This window comes from Protopterus annectens, chromosome 3.part1 (assembly GCF_019279795.1).
Source record: "Protopterus annectens isolate FY-2018-M chromosome 3.part1, PAN1.0, whole genome shotgun sequence".
NCBI lineage: Eukaryota > Metazoa > Chordata > Ceratodontiformes > Protopteridae > Protopterus > Protopterus annectens.
In genome coordinates this window covers 1038142827-1038161938 of record NC_056732.1, presented here as the reverse complement: position 1 = coordinate 1038161938, position 19112 = coordinate 1038142827, and the positions used below count along the sequence as shown (strand labels likewise).

The following is a 19112-nucleotide window of genomic DNA, read 5'->3' as shown; positions in this document are numbered from 1 at the left end:
GATGGGAGCTTTTCCATAAAGTTATGATTATAACGATTTGTCCACTTAAATAAGTCCAACTTTAATGAACAAAAATCAAGAAGCAAGGCTACGTCTAATGGCAAAAATCAAAACTCTACGCCTAAGTGGCATGTTATTCACTCTTCCTTTGATCAAGTTAGTCTCTCTTATGATTGACACCTACGTTACATACCAACAAGGTTTAACGTCAAGCAGCAGATAGCTTTGAAAATCTGGAGTGCACTAGGACCTGTCAGACCTAGCGGTTTCACGTGATAAATTTCTCTCAGACGACTCGTGGAGGTGGAGTATTGATTGAAGCATTTGGGGAATGTTGACGGATACACTGGTTCATTAAGGTAGTATTTGTATGCGTGTGTTAGGCTGTGGTATTGGACTATATTTATTACCTGTGAACAATGAATAAGAAATGATGGCGAAACGAGAGGATGATGTAGCCGGTAAAGTAGATTCGACGGGGCCGGTTACCACACAGCAAATCCTGGTTGGTACTGAGGAGACAGAGGATTTAGAAAGAGCTTCTGGTACTGTGTTAGACAAGGCTGATGGTGGTACTTCTTCCAGCTTGGATACCGGAGAGGATGAATTATCTCTGGATGAGATTTTAAATCTCTATAACCAGCCCATCAATGAAGAGCAAGCCTGGGCTGTGTGCTACCAGTGCTGTTGCGCTTTAGACAGGCGGGAGGCGCAGCTTGAAAGTGGAAATAACTGTATGCGACGGATTGAGAGCGCAGCGGAGGTTCGAATCCGAAGGGATGGCACCGTGTTATTGTGTGTTTTGAAAGGTACAGGAGTGTGTGCTGTTAGCATTTAACTACACGTTTGTGACTCAATCACTGTGTATATGCTACGTATTGTGTACGGCTGCCATAGCATTGGAGCCGTGTTTTTTTTTTTTCGAGGAATGTGCTTGAAGACATATTTAAGTACGGTATAAGGAACTGTGACATCCTAATCGCTGATTACCATTTAGTATGTACATTTACCGTGCCTAATGACTTTACAGTTTAAACGTGTGTTTCCTCTCCAACTGATGTTTATGGTTATATGAAGTGCGAGTGCAGGTGTGCTCATAAGCATTCACTGGTTTCCATCACCCGCTCTCAAATCATTAAATTCGTTTTTGCAAATAGTGGGCATATAACTCTCTCACAGGGCAAGGGCTAAAATAAAATTAAAACGTAATAAAACCTTTTTCTTTATAAGTTCAAGAGGACCTTTTTTAAGACGTGCGTCTGTTTACGTGCTGCACTGCTGTCAGCTTTTTTCACTTGTATTCAGTGTTATTTTGAATGAGGATGAGGAGAAAATAAAGGGTAGAAGGTGAGAATGCATTTGTTAAAATGTAAGAAATACAAGAAGCGATGGACTCATTTGAGACTGCTGATAATTTGAAACTGGATATTGTGTTTTGTTTTTTGTATGGTGGGCCAAATGTGTAATTGGTAGCAAATCATTTTGAATACCTTCGGCACAGCTACCCATACAAAATGAAAATTAGAGAATCTTGTATGGGATCCCTGCATTATTATTGAAATCTGACTTAGAATTCCAGTGCCTGAATTGTTTTTGAGTGCTTCAAAGCAGTTTTAGTTAATAGATTATTCCCGGTAAACGACCCAGTGACTGGCCTTGGCAGCTCCATAGTTCCAACACTGAAACTTATGGTGGAGTTTTGTGATACATGTCTACCGTTTGAGTAAATAGTTGCAAAGGTAGAGATTAGTTTTAAGTACGGCAAGTTATACAGATGTCAGTCCAATAAATCAACTCTTGTATTAATATTGGAGCTTTTTCCTAGCAAAGTTGTTGTTTTGAAAGGTGTGGTAACTTTTACACATAAAGATGTATGCAGTTAGCCAGGTTTGTTTGGGAGGTGACTGTCCTGCTGTATTCAGATGTTATGTACACATTTGGCTTAGGCTTCTAATGTTTTCTTTAGATGCTGTACAGAACAGCTACATGACTGATTCTTCCAGTTAAGCAACATCTGTCTAACCCACAAAAGCTGCCAGAAAGAATGCATGACTGAAGTATATGTTCTTGCACTGCCCAGTGTGAAACCACATTAACTGTGGAATGAATCAGATCAGTGCTAACTGCATTGCCACAACCCAGAACAGAGCGTGAGACCATTGAGCAGTTAAGAATGATTATTACACAGGTAGCCGTGTGTGGCTGTTTGTAACCACAAACGACAGTAGTAGTTTGGCAGGTGAACTGTTCTTTAACCACATTGCAGAGATGTATCTTGGATGAACTGGTGATCCTCTAAGTTAGCTTATAGGCTTAAGTACGTACATGTATCCTGTGACTAACATCACTTGTACAAAGATGGCACAGTCTGACTACCAGTGTTTTTAGTAATAACTTTGTATACATATTCTTGCATAATTGGCAATCTGCAGTATATGCATTCTAATTTTCATAAGAGTTGATGCACGTTTTCCCGAAGTGTACAAAACTGGACTAGTTTAACCTGTACTTTCAAATGTTGATGTTATAATTGATGACTTGGGAGACGGTGCTTTCACCTTGTTAGGTGCTCCCAAGAAGGAGACAAAAACATGAAGGGTTTTTTTACTGTCATTTTTTCTTCTTCAAAGAAAGTAACCCGTAATCATTGTAATTGCACTGTAATTAGTCTTTTATTTGGGGATTTGGCCAGTGTGGAGTCTTCAGACTTTGCACATGAGTAGATGGAGTTGCACTGGTAAATGATTGTGATTGATTAAAATTTTGTTCATGGAAAATTGTATTATGTAGGCATCCCAGGTTAAAATTATTATTGCAGTGACTGATTCCCCCCCCCCCCCCAATGATATTATAACTACATGCTTGGCTTGACTTTTGTGTTGACTTTTAATTTTGTTTAAAGTCTAATGATCAGTGGTTAATATAGTTAAAAGAATAGAGGTTGTAAATGGGCAGTGCACTTTAGAGATGAAAACAATCCTTTATTTGCTTCTGTTTTTTATTTTGAATGATGATATAGGAATTAAACTAAAATGAGGTGTAGTGGTATGTCTGAAAGAATTCCACAATGCTGTCTTCTCCTAGTTTAGTTTTATTAAACATTGACAAGAGATGTTCACCACATCCAAAATATCAAATAAAATAAAATTAAAGAAACACTTGGTTAAGCACTTTTGTCATTTACAATTTTGCTGAGACTTCTTCACAACCTGGTATATCTACAAAGGAAATAGTCCTGTATAACATCCAGGTCAAAGTACAAAATAATCATTTAGTAAATTAAAATCTAGCCATTATGTTTCACCGTAAAATATTGCGTGTCTATACATTGTTTTTATACTTTTGGCATTCACCAAAAACACTATTTAAAAACATTTTTCAAAAAATGTAAACAATTTGTTGATAAACAATCTGAATATAAATAAGTCAGGAATAAACGGGTAGATAAAACAAATAACAAGTAAGTACCTTCACTTAAATTTCCATAATAAAGTCATAGGTACCTCTTGTATAAGAAGATAAATATAAAACTGAGCTATCTGGGAGATGCATTTTGTTTATAATTCTGTATTTTAAACCAGTACATATTGAAGTATTTTGTATTTGGATGATGTATTTATATTATGGACCAGTGACAGCAATAATTTTTAAATATTTAAATTTGACTATTGATTTTTTTGTTTTTAATTTTAAATCCACTTGCATGGTATATGCTCAGAAAATAAATTATTTAGACATCCTGCTGTACGAAAATGAAGTTGAGAAGGCCTTCTGCTCGAATTTATATAGGCAACCTACTGTCTCAAATTCCTATATACACTTTACTAGTAATCATCTTGGTTGGCAAACATGCTCAGAAAATAAATTATTTAGACATCCTGCTGTACGAAAATGAAGTTGAGAAGGCCTTCTGCTCGAATTTATATAGGCAACCTACTGTCTCAAATTCCTATATACACTTTACTAGTAATCATCTTGGTTGGCAAAAGGCCAATGTGGTATAGCAAATTCATTACAATATTTAATGTGGTAAATGACAAATTTCATTAGAATTTTTAGACTAGTGAATGATGATTTTGTTTGAAATGGATAGCATTACTAAGATGTTTTTGGACAGGGTTTACTCCCTAGATATGTTGAGTCATCTAGCCAAGGAGGTCACTGAAAGAAGGAATACGGATTTTAAACAGTTACTGAAAGACTGTTTTTACAGGTCTAATTATAAGATGCACACAATCAGGCCATGATTATACCCAGCACAAGCAGTAACTGTAGGAAACTTATTCAGGACACAGTTGAACACTGGAACAATATACTATATCATTACAAAAACACTATGTTATTAGGTGACATACCGGTTTTCTCACATTGGAGAGGGATTAACTTTAGAAATTTGTTTTAGAAATCTTGTAGGAAGCAGAGTTACAGGTCCAACAAAGAAAATAAAATAGCAAAATGTGGCTGTTTTGTTAGTACTGCTGTTACATTTGGGAAGGGCCTTGTGTGTTAGCTCCTGGTTATGAAAAATTTGTATACTCTGTCCAGAATATTGTCATTGCAAAAGTGAGGTGGTAGTTTATTTGACCAGTTGTTCATTTTGTTTGGCATTCTGTGTTTGGAATCCTGAAAGGCAATTGATTATGTGTACGTATTTATGAAAACCTTAAGAGATAACAAAAACGTGGATAATAATGCTTTAAGCACTGCCAATCATGTAGGTGTTTTTAAAAGTTTTTTTTTTATTTTTCCTACTGGAGAGAGTCTGCAAGTCACCTAGAGGTGGACACGGTATGAACGCTCTAGATGGCATTTGATGTTGAAGCCACAATGCCCCCTGGTCTCAATGAGACTCTTTCACTGAAGAATGCTGTATATATGAGAGCAACTAAGTAATGAAATTCCACATTAATTCTTGAACATCATTTTATATATGTATTTATGTGTGTTTGTTTTTTTTTTTTTTTTGTATTGGTGTAGATAAATTTTGGTATGGGCAGGGAATGGACACGTTTGATATAGCTGCTCGAGATCAATTTTTATATTTAATTACTTGTACAGGATGCACCTATGACTGGGTAATTTATTATGGAATTTTTTTTAACATATTTTTTGAGTTTTTGGTGAAGGTACTTGGATGAAATTAGAAGTAAATATGTGTTTTTTCCCCGACTTATGTTCGAGTTGTTTATCAATTGAATTATTTACATTTTTGAGGAGTGTGTTTTGGGTGAATGTTGTTTTTATACTTTCATGCATTTGCAATTTTATATGGATACACAGTTTTATAGTGGAACACGCGATTGTTATTTATATTTTAATTTACTAAATTATTGTGTTGCACTTTGCTGTTTGCACTTGAAATGGCTGTTATACAAGACTGTTTCCTTTGTAGATGCTCTAGGTTTTGAAGAAGTCTATGCTGAATTGCACATGATGAAAGTGTTTAACCTAGTGTTCTTTCATGTTATTGAATTTGATATTTTGGATGTAGTGAATGTCTAGTTTAGTTTTATTAAACATCGACAAGTGGGGAAGAAGCTGTTGTGGAATTCTTTCGGACATACCACTAGACCTTATTTTTGGCTTACTGATTTTTTGTGAAAGTGTTCTGCCTGAATCGCTCATCCTGACTTGCTGCTGATGATATAGGAAGCCCTGATTTAAGGGAGTGCACAATCTTCCATAATATCTAGGACTAATGTTGCTGGTATTAAAAGACATCTTGGTGTTCTAAACATTCCCTGGCTACCGAGAATCGCTGTCCCCCTCTACTGCTTTATCCTTTATTCTTTAGATCTTGTGTACTTTTGAAGCTGAGATGTGCTGCAGGCTGCTGCTTTGTAGTTCTAAAGAATCATGTGTTTTTGTTGTATTTTGTCTAAATTACTGTTTTACGTCTTTTAACAGTTTGACACTTTTTTTTTTTCATTTTTTGTAGTTCTTGATTTTTTTATTTTCTTGGGCAGTTTTTAGGTTATTTCTTGGTCCACTTTATATCCTTTTTCCTGTCTTTATTTTCCTCCCTATTTCATGATTAGAAAGTTGTGGGGTTGTTTCTTTTTGGATGCTAGACCTTTTCCAGGTTATTTGCTGTTGGAAGAGTTTTTCTGTGTGCCAGTTCTGTTCCTGCCATGGAAATGTGCTTGTTGACATTTTCCTTCTTACCAGGTATATTGCCTAGTGTTGGTATTTTGTCTTCTTTTGGGAATACTTTTAATTGTTTTGGTGATTGGGCATTTACCTTTTAAAGATGCCACCGACTGAGGGTTGCCCTGTGGGGAAAATATTCCACTATTGTACATGCATATTCGGTGCCTCTTTTGCTTGTGAGAAGTCTATAATACTGAAAAGTTTCAAGTTTGTTGAGAATATACTTTGTGGTACCTTTTGTCACAGGAAAGAAGAACTGGAGTATCCTTTATTCATGCTGCCCCACCTACCCAACAATTCTGCTCAGAGATGACAGAAATGGCATTGAAATTTGTCTCTGGCTTCAAGATATTACCCTATCCAAGCCCCCAAAGTCTCCACTTAAAAGTTGTCCTGTGCTGTTAAGAAAAAGGTTGATAAAAGACTGAGACTCTTAACCAGCATCTGAGGTCAGCTGTTCAGCCATGGGACCACCCTAATCAAGTATGTTGGCCACTGTGGCTTCCTCTCTGTGTATTCCTGAGGAGGTGTTTTTTAAGTTTGATTTCAGTTTCATCGTTGCTGGAGTCAGAGTCAAACCAAGAAATACTAGTTTTCATTGAGTTTGTGATGCCAACGCATGTGCACACTTCCCCCACCCACCAGATATTAGGTTGAAAAAAAGTGTGGATGAATGTACTTACTTGTGTAGGGACTCTTGGGATTTTTTATTGAAAATTAAGGGTGTCACTTACTCTGACAAGTTGTTTTTCCTGACTGTTAATATTGTTGAATTATTTAATGTTATCCCAAATGAGGTGGGGTTAGCTTGGTTCAGTGATTTTCTTTTTTATGCGAATCAAAGAATTTTGACCACAGCGATATTTACATTTTGAATTTATTTATGGAACTTGCTTTAAAAACAATTTTGTTTTTCTGGAAGGTCAATACTATCAGCAGGTTAAGGGAGTGGCTATGGGTACTTCTTATGCCCCTATTTTTTGGTAACTTTGTCTTACAGTGGGAAAAGAATAATCTTTTTGAACAGTTTGAAGTGCCTCCCTGGAAGCTTTACACCAGATGTCTGGATGATATATTTATTGCCTGGGATAGTGAAATTGCTGACATTGGCCCCTTTGTGGACTTTTTAAAACTCTACCACCCCTTTTTTGAAGTTTTTTTCATTTAATTCTATAATATTATTTTTTTGGTTGTGACTATTTTTAAAGACATTGAAAAACAAGCTATAGTTAGCACTATTTACAGGAAACTGACTTATTGTAACAGTTTGTTACACTATGAAAGTAACCACCTTGAGTTTCAAAAACAGGGTATCATCAAAGGTCAATACACATGTTTGGCCAGGATGATCTCGATAATGATCTTTTTGAGATGGAAAGTGATGCATTAGCTAATGTTTTTTTGCCCGAGAGTACCGCTTTACTTTAGTTAATTCTATTAGATCTGACATAGTTCACAAAAGGGAGACTGGTGTAAGCCCTAGGGGAGGGCCTTGGGGAGATTTACTAGAGCAATGCGAGTTGCTTTGGCAACTGCGGTTAAATACATACACCTTCCCATGGCTTAATGAGCAAATATCTATTGGCAGTGTTTTAAAAAAGTAAGATCTTACAAGATGTAAGGTTTTTTTATTCAACAGGTTTTACATTTATTTTTTCTTACAGGAAGGTTTTATTGAGTATTTTTTCAGTTAATTTGATTGTACTGTTTGATATCTAACTGTTTATGGGTGTGTGAAGTCATGTGATTGTAAATTATTTAAAGCTGCTTGTACTTTGAGAAAGTACGCTCTGAAGAAGTCTGTATAAGTACTAGACGAAAGTGCTCAGTGTCTTCAATACATTTATTTGCGGTTTACCCTTGTTCTTCTGGTTGGTCTATTGGCTCTGTGGATTGTTTTGTGATTTGGTGTCCGAGGATCCTGGACTTTGTGTGCTTTTAGAATATGGTCTTTGAGAGTATATAGTGCAGCCTGAGTTTTTGACTTCTGTGGAGAGATCATTCCAAATGGCAGGACCTAGTGTAGAGAACACTTCCTAAAAGTAGCTGTAGACTGGCGAGACAAAGGTTATCATTTTTAGTGTTGAGGCCACCAAAACTTTCAGCAAGACCCAGGTTCTTTCTGACATTTTTACTTTATAGAGGGTCTTTCTTGGAGTCTCCTCCTACATGCACTGGAAAACTTCTTTTAAGAAGCATGACGATTTCCCTTTGAAATCCTCATCCTTGATTTGAATATGGAACAGGAGGACAGGACCCTTCCTCTTCATCATCCCCCCAGAACACCCCAACATTGGGAGGATCCTAAAGATAAGACTGAGGAGAGGATGGTCTGTATACCCCATATCCTCCCATCAGTGGACTCTACAGAATGCTTTGAGGTCCCCAGACAAACTTTATGGGTGGTTCCACCTATTTAGAATATTGTGTGGGTGGCTTTTGAAGTAGCACAAGCCCCTCTGGATACAGTGGCAGTTTGCTGATGAAGTCTGATAAAGTGGCAGGCATTCCCAGAGACTGGAATTTCTGGTTGGAAAGTCTTTAACCAGGTACATTGGTCTCTGCAACAGCTATAGAACAACTTTTACAGAGCCTTGCAGATAATCTGTTTTGCAGGGACTTCAGAGCACTTGACAGTGTAGAGATGCTTTATATGTATACCTCCATTTTTTTTTTTCTGTAAAGTTACTATCTTATTTAGGCCCTGAAGTGGAGTTTTCCAGAGGGGTAGCAGGTGAGATGACCATCATTGTTGAGTTTCCAGACAGACAAGTCAGGGAAGTTCAACTTTGTCTGCCACTAATTTGACCTGTGCTGTGTTTGCCATACTTTTGGTTTCTAATGCACCCAAAGGTTCAATTGGAGCTGCAGAAGCAGGTATTGCCATATGCCAGTCTTCATGACTAGGGCTTTCCAACTTTTTTCAGGACAGAAAGACAAATTCTGAGAACTTTTTGTTGCCTAGTCCTGAATTTTCAGCCCATAGGGTAAGTTGCTTGTGGAGGAAATGAAGCAGAAGGGAAAACTTTGACAGAAGTGAATTTTTCCTTTCCATAACATTCCTTTTTCAAGACTCCAGAAAAGCTCTAGGAGATGTAGTTTAATCAGGTATAGCATCAGTATAAATCCAGCTCTGGTGAGGTGCATAGTAACCCAGACTTCTTTCAGAGGGATTGCAGTGGCCATGGCAAGGTTTCTTGGCAGTCATTGGACAGCTGTGGTCCCCTATAGGTGGCAACAGCAGGCTCGAGGACTTAGTTGACTGCTTGCTTCTGGAGGCAGTCCTGGAGGTTTGTTTTATCTCTCCACCTATTGGTGCATTAGTGTCTTCAAGGGCAGGTGGGTGAGAATCATGATTCACAGGAGTTAAGATCCCCTTTATTTCAACTTCAGTTTGTTCTCACCCAATAGATGCTAAATCTTGTATATTCTCATGGCTTGGGGTTTGTATACTGAGAGGCACAGTAATGTGGCATGACTGTTAAAACATTGGAGATTGCACAAACTGCAGCATACATGTAGCTGAGATGTCTTGGAAACTTGAGCCACAAAAAAAAATACTCCAAATAAAGTTCTAATCACATGGGTGTCAAGCACTACCAACAGTTAATAATGCAGAAGCAAGAAAAACAGATACAGTAGTCAAAGAAAAAAGGAAATGTTCATCACTGAAATAGCTACTCTTGGCTATTATAGTATTCTTTGTGTTACAAAATTCCAGAATATTCTACCAGAAACTTGAACTGTATGGACTAAAGATACTTGTATAGTTTTGATAGTAGTAAATAAAGCTAATAAAGAATTTTTGAGGATAATTTTTAATTTGCAACCAGTATGTGTTACCTCCATGTGAATTGCAGAAGGAGGCAATTCTGGGTGCATTGTGGGTGGTGAGAAGAGCTCGTTTTGCAGCCAACAAAAACTGGAACAATACTAATTTTATGAACTTTAATCGTACCCTGTCTCAGGAATATTGTCTATTCCTTTCAGTGTATTAGAAATGTTAAACATTTGGCAAGACCTAAAAACAAACCACAACCTAGGATCAAGGGAAGTTACTAGGCTAAGTTGTACCCTTATTTCCACGATCAGCACCTATTGCCCCTGTTCAAGGGGGACACAGATGGAACTCCCGGGGTGAATTTATAGTTACCCATCCAATCATCCAGATATCGTTTGAGGGCCAGTGAGGGGTGCTCTATTTGACATGAAGTGGGAGTCTGTTCCAAAGGGGGGGTAACCTCTGGGGGACAAATTTGTCCCTCCAGCAGGTTCTGTTATTGTCCCCTACCAGGTTAAGGTCTTTGGAACGAGTAACCTGTATACCATTTGACTTGCATATATGCGGCATTTCCAATAAAGCTGGGTCATAGATTGCTAGATCGCCTTGCATGTAAGGCAGAGATTGCCTCTGAATAGTCTATATGAAACAGTATGAAGTGACAGTGATTTCAGATGATCCACATAGGACAGATTCTGAAGACCTTTAATTTTCCCTGTGAGGAACCTTTGTGGCCTCTCCAGTTGCTGACGGTATAGGTATATACCAAAAGGAGCATTGTACTCCATTATTGACCTGACGACGGAACAACAAAAGGTAGCAAAACTAAGTATTTTTATCTTTGAATAAGAGTAATTCAAGGAATATCGCCAACCTGAGGTCTGGATTTTATTTCAGATTCTCTTTAGTACCAAAAAAACAAAAGGACAAAGACCTTGGGCCCATTGTAGACTGTGGCATAACCTCACTTATTCCCAAAGGGCATTTTTAGGATGATATCTGTGCAAGTGAACTTTCCTTCTTTAGTGGAAGGATATTTACTATGCTGCTTAGAACTTTAGGATGCTTATTTGTATGTGATAGATGAGCACTCTAGAAGGTACCCCCTACTTCAGATTTGGAGCCAGATGCAACTCATCTGGTCTTGCTGCAGTTCTCTGTGTAATTGCCATAAGCATGTCTTTGAGAAGCACAGAGGGAACAAAGGTGTTGCACTAACAATATGACTGGCTCCTCATTGCTGTATCTCAAGACTAGCTTATCATAGTGAAGAAGTCTGTGAGGAGTCTGTCTTAGCTCCTTAATTACAGTTAATAGAGCAAAGTCCCATCTACAGTCATCCCAGTGCCTCAGGTTTATAGACTGTAGGCTGGACACACTTCGCTGCAGAGTTTGACTTCTGACAGACAGGACTTTGGGTCTGCTGTCCAAAATTGCTTCTGTTCTCAGCACACCTGCAATGTTCCTGTTTTTAAATGTACTGGGTCTGATGAGGGTGACCGTTATTCCTGTTGCTGGTGGTCACAGAATGCAGAATGATGGAACACAACGTCTGCATGTCTTGTGCTTGCAAGCAGCATCTGTTTTGGTGGATGAACGCCAGCAGTTTTCTCCTCAAGCAGTCTGTTCCACATGATTTGTTCTGCATGTACTGAAGTAGTAAGAGTGTTATGCTTACACAGTTGTATTATCAGGGCTTCTGGAGTCTGTGGTGTTTCCATCTTAAACTCACCAGAAGAATCTTGGGTTGGTAAGATCCTCCTTGATTTAGATGGACAAAATCCCTGACCCCCCCCCCCCCCAAGTTAAGCACTTAGGTTCTTAGATAGTTACTATGTGGCTCAGAAGACCATTGAGGAACCTAGCCCATTTGCTCCAAAGCACTGTCTGGTTAAGTAACTTGTGCACATTCACACAGTAGGCAAATAAAGGCTGAGGGAATCGAACCCTGTACAGGAAGAAGGTTGGTAACAGCTGGTGTAGTTAACAAATAGGATTATAGTTAAGACTGAAACCAGTTTGGGCCTGCAGCTGTCAAACTTATGTACTTCTACCTTGTTTTATAGTGTTTAAACACTGAACTTCTGCCTTCTTATCAGATGTCCTTTTTGTGGACTCCCTGTGGCTTATGAGGTTTTTACATGGTTCCTTTCTTGGGTTTCCCCCTGGGCTGTGGAGCAATCTGGTCCAACCCCAGTCATCCAGCAAGCACTGAGAGCATTATCTTAGAAGCTTGGTGGCATCCTTCATCTTCTATGACCTCTAAGAAGGTCAATGCTGGGTATCCACCTCCAGTAGATTGAGTAGGATATAGTTTAAGCATTCCAAGGCTGTTTTCAGTGTCATCTTTGTGGATAGTCAACAGTTCCAGAAACCACTGCTTGTATTACTTCAGCCATTTGACAAGGGGGTTACAGCTTGTGACACGTGTGGTAAGAAGCTGTTTTGTCTACTAGACTGGGTCTTGGTGCTCCCAGCTGTATATCACATCTGTCTGAATTCTAGATGGAATCAATTCTGGGAACTGTTGAGGGTCTTAGAGAGTCTGGACTTCTGAATTGTGAGAGGACTTTTCCCAATCCCTGTCAGACTGTTTAGTGGAGTTGTAGGGTAGCCCTCTTTCTCTTTAGTTCAGTGGATACTGTGGTCACAGTTGCAGCTATGGATTTCCTTTGGAATGGACTAAGCCTTATTTTTCTGGATCCTGTTTTTTAGAAAATAGTTTTTGGTGCAGTGTTGTGGACCTTGCTTGATGGCCCTCTAGATAAGAGGCAGGTATTTTCCTCCTCGAGTGTGGGTCCATTTTTCATCCTCTAAAACCCTGACTTTTTCAAAAGGTGAAAAGTTCTGTCTGTTCCCTGTGTAAGATTGTCTCCTTCTCTGTGCTAATTAGATACCATTGAGTGGTCTTCAGTTCTTCTACTATGGCCAAGGCTCCTGTCTGAGTTACTGGATGTGGTGGCTGTCCTGGTTTAGTTATCCATCAGGAATTAGCTGGATTGGAGGTTGTATTCGGTTGGTCATCCTTCCTGTTGTGGTTCTTCCTTAGTCCTTTTCTTCTGGGGTTAGATAGATGGGTTTCCTGATATGCTTTGCTTCTTTAGGATCTTTTGACATTTGACTGCAGGTAGAGAGGGTTGCCATTTGAGGTCTCTGCCTCCAGACCCTGTCCAGGGAAGTTATTCACTCTGTGCCTTGCAGTGTGTGAGGTAACTGGTTGCCCTGCCTGGGATTCTAGGGGGGGGGTGCTTCTTGTGGGAGTCATTTTCCTTCTCTGCTGGAGAAGTTTGGTGGGGCAGTCATGTTTCATTTAACCTCTGTGGTTAATGCTCGCCAGCTGTCCAGTTTAGATTTGAAGCTTTCATTTCCCCTGCAGCTTATCCTTTCTCTTATGAGGGCCCAGGTCATCTGGGCTTGGTAACCTGGGCATGCACATATGTTTGACACATTTTTTGGAGCTTTGCTGCTACTGCTTGGTATGACTTCTGTCTCCTTCCTAGGGTTGCTGTTCATGGGTTTTACTGGGGTCTTGAGGAGGCTGATGTGGCCTCTCCATTTTAATTTGGTATCTTTGTTGCTGTTCCTAAATTGCAATCTATAATCTCTGTTCTTCTCTATGAACCCTGGTTGGTACATAAGTGAATACTGTTTAGATCTTATAAAACTCTTTTATATTAAAGGTTTCCCTAGTTATCCCTGATTATTTCTGGATTTATCACTGATTTTGTTGAGATTTGTCCTTTATTTGTTGAGATTAATGTTGACTGGGGTGTATCAGACTTCAGGTACAGGGAAAAGGTGATTTTACATTCCTCCTGTTATGTAGTATTGTGGATGTCACCCTAATAGAAGCAACTAGAGGAAAGAGACGCATGCAAACCCTGTATCCAGAGTGCTGCTGCATGTCTCTCACTTTGTAGAGATACTTGCTGCTCCAGTTGTCTTACTTCCCATTTGAACTCCAGCAAGGGAAGCTTAAGTAACTAATGGATTTACTTTGTAATCCGAAAGCGCACTTTACATAACAAGAACACCGTTACAGTAAAAGGGAACGGTAACAAAAATCTTTGCATGTGAACTTTAAGTAGCCCACTCTCTTTTAGAGGCAGCAAAAAAATGAAGTTTAGGTTAGTGGAGTTTCATGAACATGTGGAGAGAGCTAATTTGTTGTTGAACTGTGTGATTCAAAGAAGTAACAATCCTGTCTTAAGAAATAAAAGAATCTGCAGAAGAGATAATTTCAACAAGAGTAGAAACGGAAACCTCAGTAAAGTAATCCTGACCCTTTCATGTCTGAAGAAAAAATTCACTCTTTACTTTCAGCAACTGAGTTTGGTTTGACTGACAACTAGACATTTTCCCCATCTCAAAAGGAAGCAGAGTGGATGTTTCTCATTCCATGTATCTTAGTTGAGAAGTGTCATCATAAACACATGGGTGCTACATTGTTGGATCACAGGCATAACATTACTTTACTTTAAAATATAGGTTGTAATTCATAAAAAAAAAAAAAAAAATACTTTTGTATAGTGCACACCACAGCTTTGGTTCCTAATAAAGTCCATGTTATTAAAATGAGTAACTTAGTTTGACTATCTTTGGTTACATAGTATATTTATAATCTTTCCAGGTTGCAGTATGTTAACAATTTTCTAAAAAAAAAAAAAAGTTTTAGAAATTTCATGTAGAAACATGTTATGTTGTGTTGTTGTCTTTTGGCTTTTCTCGGTTACGGGTTGCCACAGTGGAACTCCGGTCCGCTAATGATCGGCAGTGGATTTTTATGGTGCCGAGTTGCCAGCCCAATGGCCAACCTTCAAAGAAGGCACACCATTCATGGATGCACCTACCACCTTCTTGTTGTTTTTGTTGTTCTTCCTCCTTCTCCCGTTAGGAGTCACCACAGCAGATCAACTGTTTCCATTTCTTCCTGTCCTCTGCATCTTGGTTTGTCGCACCAACCACCTGCATGTCCTCTCTCACCACATCCATAAACCTTATCTTAGGCCTTCTTCTTTTCCTGTTACCTGGCAGCTTCATCCTTAGCATCTTTTTCCAGTATACTCTGCATCCCTCCTCAGCACATGTCCAAACCAACGTAATCTTGCCTCTCTGGCTTTGTCTCCAAACCTTCCATCCTGGGCTGACCCTCTAATATACTTATTCCTAATCTTGTCCATCCTCGTCACACCCGGTGCAAATCTTAACATCTTCAACTCTGCCACGTCAAGCTCTGACTCCTGCCTTTTTGTCAATGCCGCTGTCTCCAACCCGTATAACATAGCTGGTCTCACTACCCTCTTGTAGAGCTTCCCTTTCACTCTTACTGGTACTAGTCTGTCACAAATCACTCCTGACACTCTTCTCCACCCACTCCATCCTGCCTGTACTCTCTTCTTCACCTCTCTTCCACACTCGCCATTACTCTGATTTGTTGATCCCAAGTACTTAAACTCATTCACCTTCGCCACCTCTACTCCCTGCATCCTCACCATTCGTCTGTCCTCCCTCTCTTTCACACACACATATTCTGTCTTAGTCCTGCTGACCTTCATTCCTCTTCTCTCTAGAGCATATCTCCACCTGTTCCCTACTCTCACTACAGACCACAATGTCCTCTGCAAACATCATAGTCCACGGGGACTCCTGTCTGATCTCGTCTGTCAACCTGTCCATCACCATTGCAAATAAGAAATGGCTCAGAGCTGATCCTTGATGTAATCCCACCTCCACCTTAAACGCATCCGTCATTCCCATCGCAGACCTCACTGCTGTCACACTACCCTCGTACATATCCTGTACCACTCTTGCATACTTCTCTGACAATCCCGACTTCCTTATACAATACCATAACTCCTCTCTAGGCACCCTGTCATATGCTTTCTCTAAATCCGCAAAGATGCAATGCAACTCCTTCTGACTTTCTCTGTACTTCTCCATCAACACTCAAAACATCGCATCTATAGTGCTCTTTCCTGGCATGAAACCATACTGCTGATCACTAATCATCACCTCCCTCCTTAACCTAGCTTCCACTACTCTTTCCCATAACTTCATGCTGTGACTGATCAGTTTAATCCCTCTGTAGTTACTACAGCTCTGCACATCACCCTTATTCTTAAAAATTGGTACCAAAACACTTTTTCTCCATTCTTCAGGCATCCTCTCACTTTCCAAGATTTCATTAAACAATCTAGTTAAAAACTCCACTGCCATTTCACCTAAACACCTCCATGCTTCCACAGGTATGTCATCTGGACCAACAGCCTTTCCGTTCTTCATCCTCTTCATAGCTATCCTTACTTCTCCTTGCTAATCCACTGCACTTCATGATTCACTATCCGCACATCATCCAACCTTCTCTCCCTCTCATTCTCTTCATTCATCAACCCCTCAAAATACTCTTTCCATCTGCTCAACACACTCTCCTCTTTCCATCTGCTCAACACACTCTCCTCGCTTGTGAGTACGTTTCCCACATTATCCTTTGTCACCCTTACCTGCTGCACATCTTTACTAGCTCTGTCCCTCTGTCTAGCCAGTCGGTAAAGGTTCTTTTCTCCCTCCTTCGTGTCCAACATTTTATGCAACTCTTCATACGCCTTATCCTTAGCCACCTCTCTCTTTGCCATGCACCTCATCTCCTTATATACTCGTCTACTTTCTTCATCTCTTTGACAATCCCACTTCTTCTTCACCAACCTCTTCCTCTGTATACTCTCCTGTACTTCTTCATTCCACCACCAGCTCTCCTTGTCCTCCTTCCTCTTTCCAGATGAAACACCAAGCACCCTTCTAGCCATCTCTCTTAATAGCTCTGCTGTAGTTACCCAGCTATTTGGTAACTCTTCACTGCCACCCAGTGCCTGTCTTAACTGTTTTCTGAACATCACCTCACAATTACCCTTTTTCAATTTCCACCATTTTGCACCTACCTGCATGTCTTTTAACATCACTTGACTGCGGGGAGGACATGCAGACTCCACACAGAAGGCCCTCCAGCCAAGAATCGAACTGGGGAACCTCTTGCTGTGAGGCGGCAACGCTAACCGCTGCACCACCGCGGCCCTGCAATGATGTTTTCTGTAATGTCTTTAATTGTCACTGCTCTCACAAATAGAGTAGTGAACTATATTAAAACCTGTACAGTGCAAATAGCTATGCTACAGGAGATGCACTTGCAAAGAACTGAACATGTGAATTTGATAAAGAAAGCTTTTCAGTATAGTTATGAGGCAGACTGTGGGACAAAGGAAAAGAGAAGTACTTTAATTGCAAGAGGAGTAGTGTTGGAAGAGGATAAAAAGATAATGGTAGATTTGTATTACTAAGGGGCTACTGGCAAGGTAAGATGGTTACACTAGCATGTATTTATATTTCACCTAAAACTGCTATAATGAAGCTTAAGAAAATTCCAGGAGAAATAATCAGCTTACAGCAAGGAATCTTACTTGTAGGTGGAGACTGGAATTTGATTTGCAGCACTGAAAGAGTGTGTGTGTGTGGGGGGGGGTGAAGGGAAAGTATAACAGAGGGGGCTAGACCTTTGAAGACCTTTATGAAAATATTTGGCATGAAAGATGTGAATTTAGTACTAAGAGTTTGGAGTGAATTTACATATTACTCTCGTAGATATAAGACCTGAGGCAGGTTAGACAGAACTTACATTTCACAGGAACATATGCATTTAATTGAAGGTCTTCATACACACCCAGTAGCTATTTCAGATCACGGGCCAGCAATAACTAAAATAAAAACACAGGGTAACGAAATAAAAATGAGACACTGGAATAACAAATGGGTAGTGGAAATTATTCAGTAGCTGTTACAGAAGATATAAATTTCTTCTGAAAATATAGCTAGGGAGTGGGATAAAATTAAAGTGGAGTTTAAAAAGAGGGTGGAAATAAAAGAAAGGGAGATGTAGTTCAGAAGCAACAATAATTATTTAGAGGGACTGACAAATGTTAAATTATTGCAAAATAGGGGGAATCTCACAGAACAAGAAGAGGAGCAACTATAAAATGTTAACAGAAAAAAGGGATTACCTCAATAATATACATGAGTTTAGAAACATTGCTGTTAAGCAACTGTTTTTAATAATAACTGTAGAGCACAAAAAACCTTTTAGCACAACTTTGGCAACATGGAGCCTACAACAAGGAAGTTAATGAGATCTTTAGCGGTATTAGAAATATTTTTGGAAACTCTATGAAAATGTGTATAAAGCAGACATATGGAAATCAAGAAGAAAATGTACAAAAAGAAATGTTTATGGAAGAATTAAATATGCCACAGCTAGAGGCAGATGAGGCTCAATTACTAACAGGATAGGAGGAGATGAGATAAAATGGTGATGTTCATAGGTTCATACTAGGCTATCTGCCCGAGGGCATTTACAAGCCTAGCCCATCGTTTTGTGGCTTACGCCACCCCTTTAGTATGGGGAACTATACCCATTATTTTGCTGTGCCTCTGTCGAGCAGTGACACTGAGGTAATCCCTGGGGTATATCTGCGATCTCCCATCCATTGGTCAAGATTTCTCTTGAACAAGGCCAGCGAGGTGCTCTGCCTCACATGTACCGGGATTTTGTTCCACAGCATAGGGAGTCTTTGGGTGATGAATCTATCCCTCCAGCACGTCCTATTAATAGCCGTGTCGAGGTTTAAGTCTCCGCCCTTGTGGCTCTGACGGATCTAGATTTTTGAGGTGAAGCATATTCATCAAATCTGGGTTTGACATGGCCTTGTATGTTAGGCAAAGGTCACCTCTGAGAAAGCGTGGCGACTGAATAGAGCTGGAGTTCTTTCAGTCGGGCAGCATAGGATAGATTTTGAGACCCTTTATCCTTTTGGTGAGGAACTTTTGTGGCCTCTCCAGCTGCTGCAAGTGTCGGGTCAGATACATTCGAATGGGGCATTGTACTCAATCATTGGTCTGATGAGTGATGAGTAAAGGGAGACTATAACCTCCCTTGATCTAGATGAGAATCCCTTCATGATAAGGTGGGCAATGTAGAAGGTCTTCCTAACTACTTTAGCTACATGGGTGTCGAATGACAGACTACTATCAACCTGGGTCCCCAGGTCCCTGATAACTTCTTCTGTGCTCAGTGGATTGCCACCTATTTGGTAGCTAGGGGTAACCTTGTTTTTCCCGAAGGGTATGACTATGCATT

General features: G+C 39.7%; 1 protein-coding gene across 1 annotated transcript in view; it reads left to right on the top strand.

The window, feature by feature from the left end:
* Positions 1–297: 297 nt before the first annotated feature.
* LOC122797746 (protein spire homolog 1-like) overlaps positions 298–19112 on the top strand; it is a 966788-nt gene continuing 947973 nt past the window's right edge. Inside the window, exon 1 of the mRNA XM_044066271.1 lies at positions 298–809. Coding sequence (XP_043922206.1) covers positions 431–809 — 379 coding nt within the window. The 5' untranslated portion in view covers positions 298–430. The remainder of the gene's footprint in view (positions 810–19112) is intronic.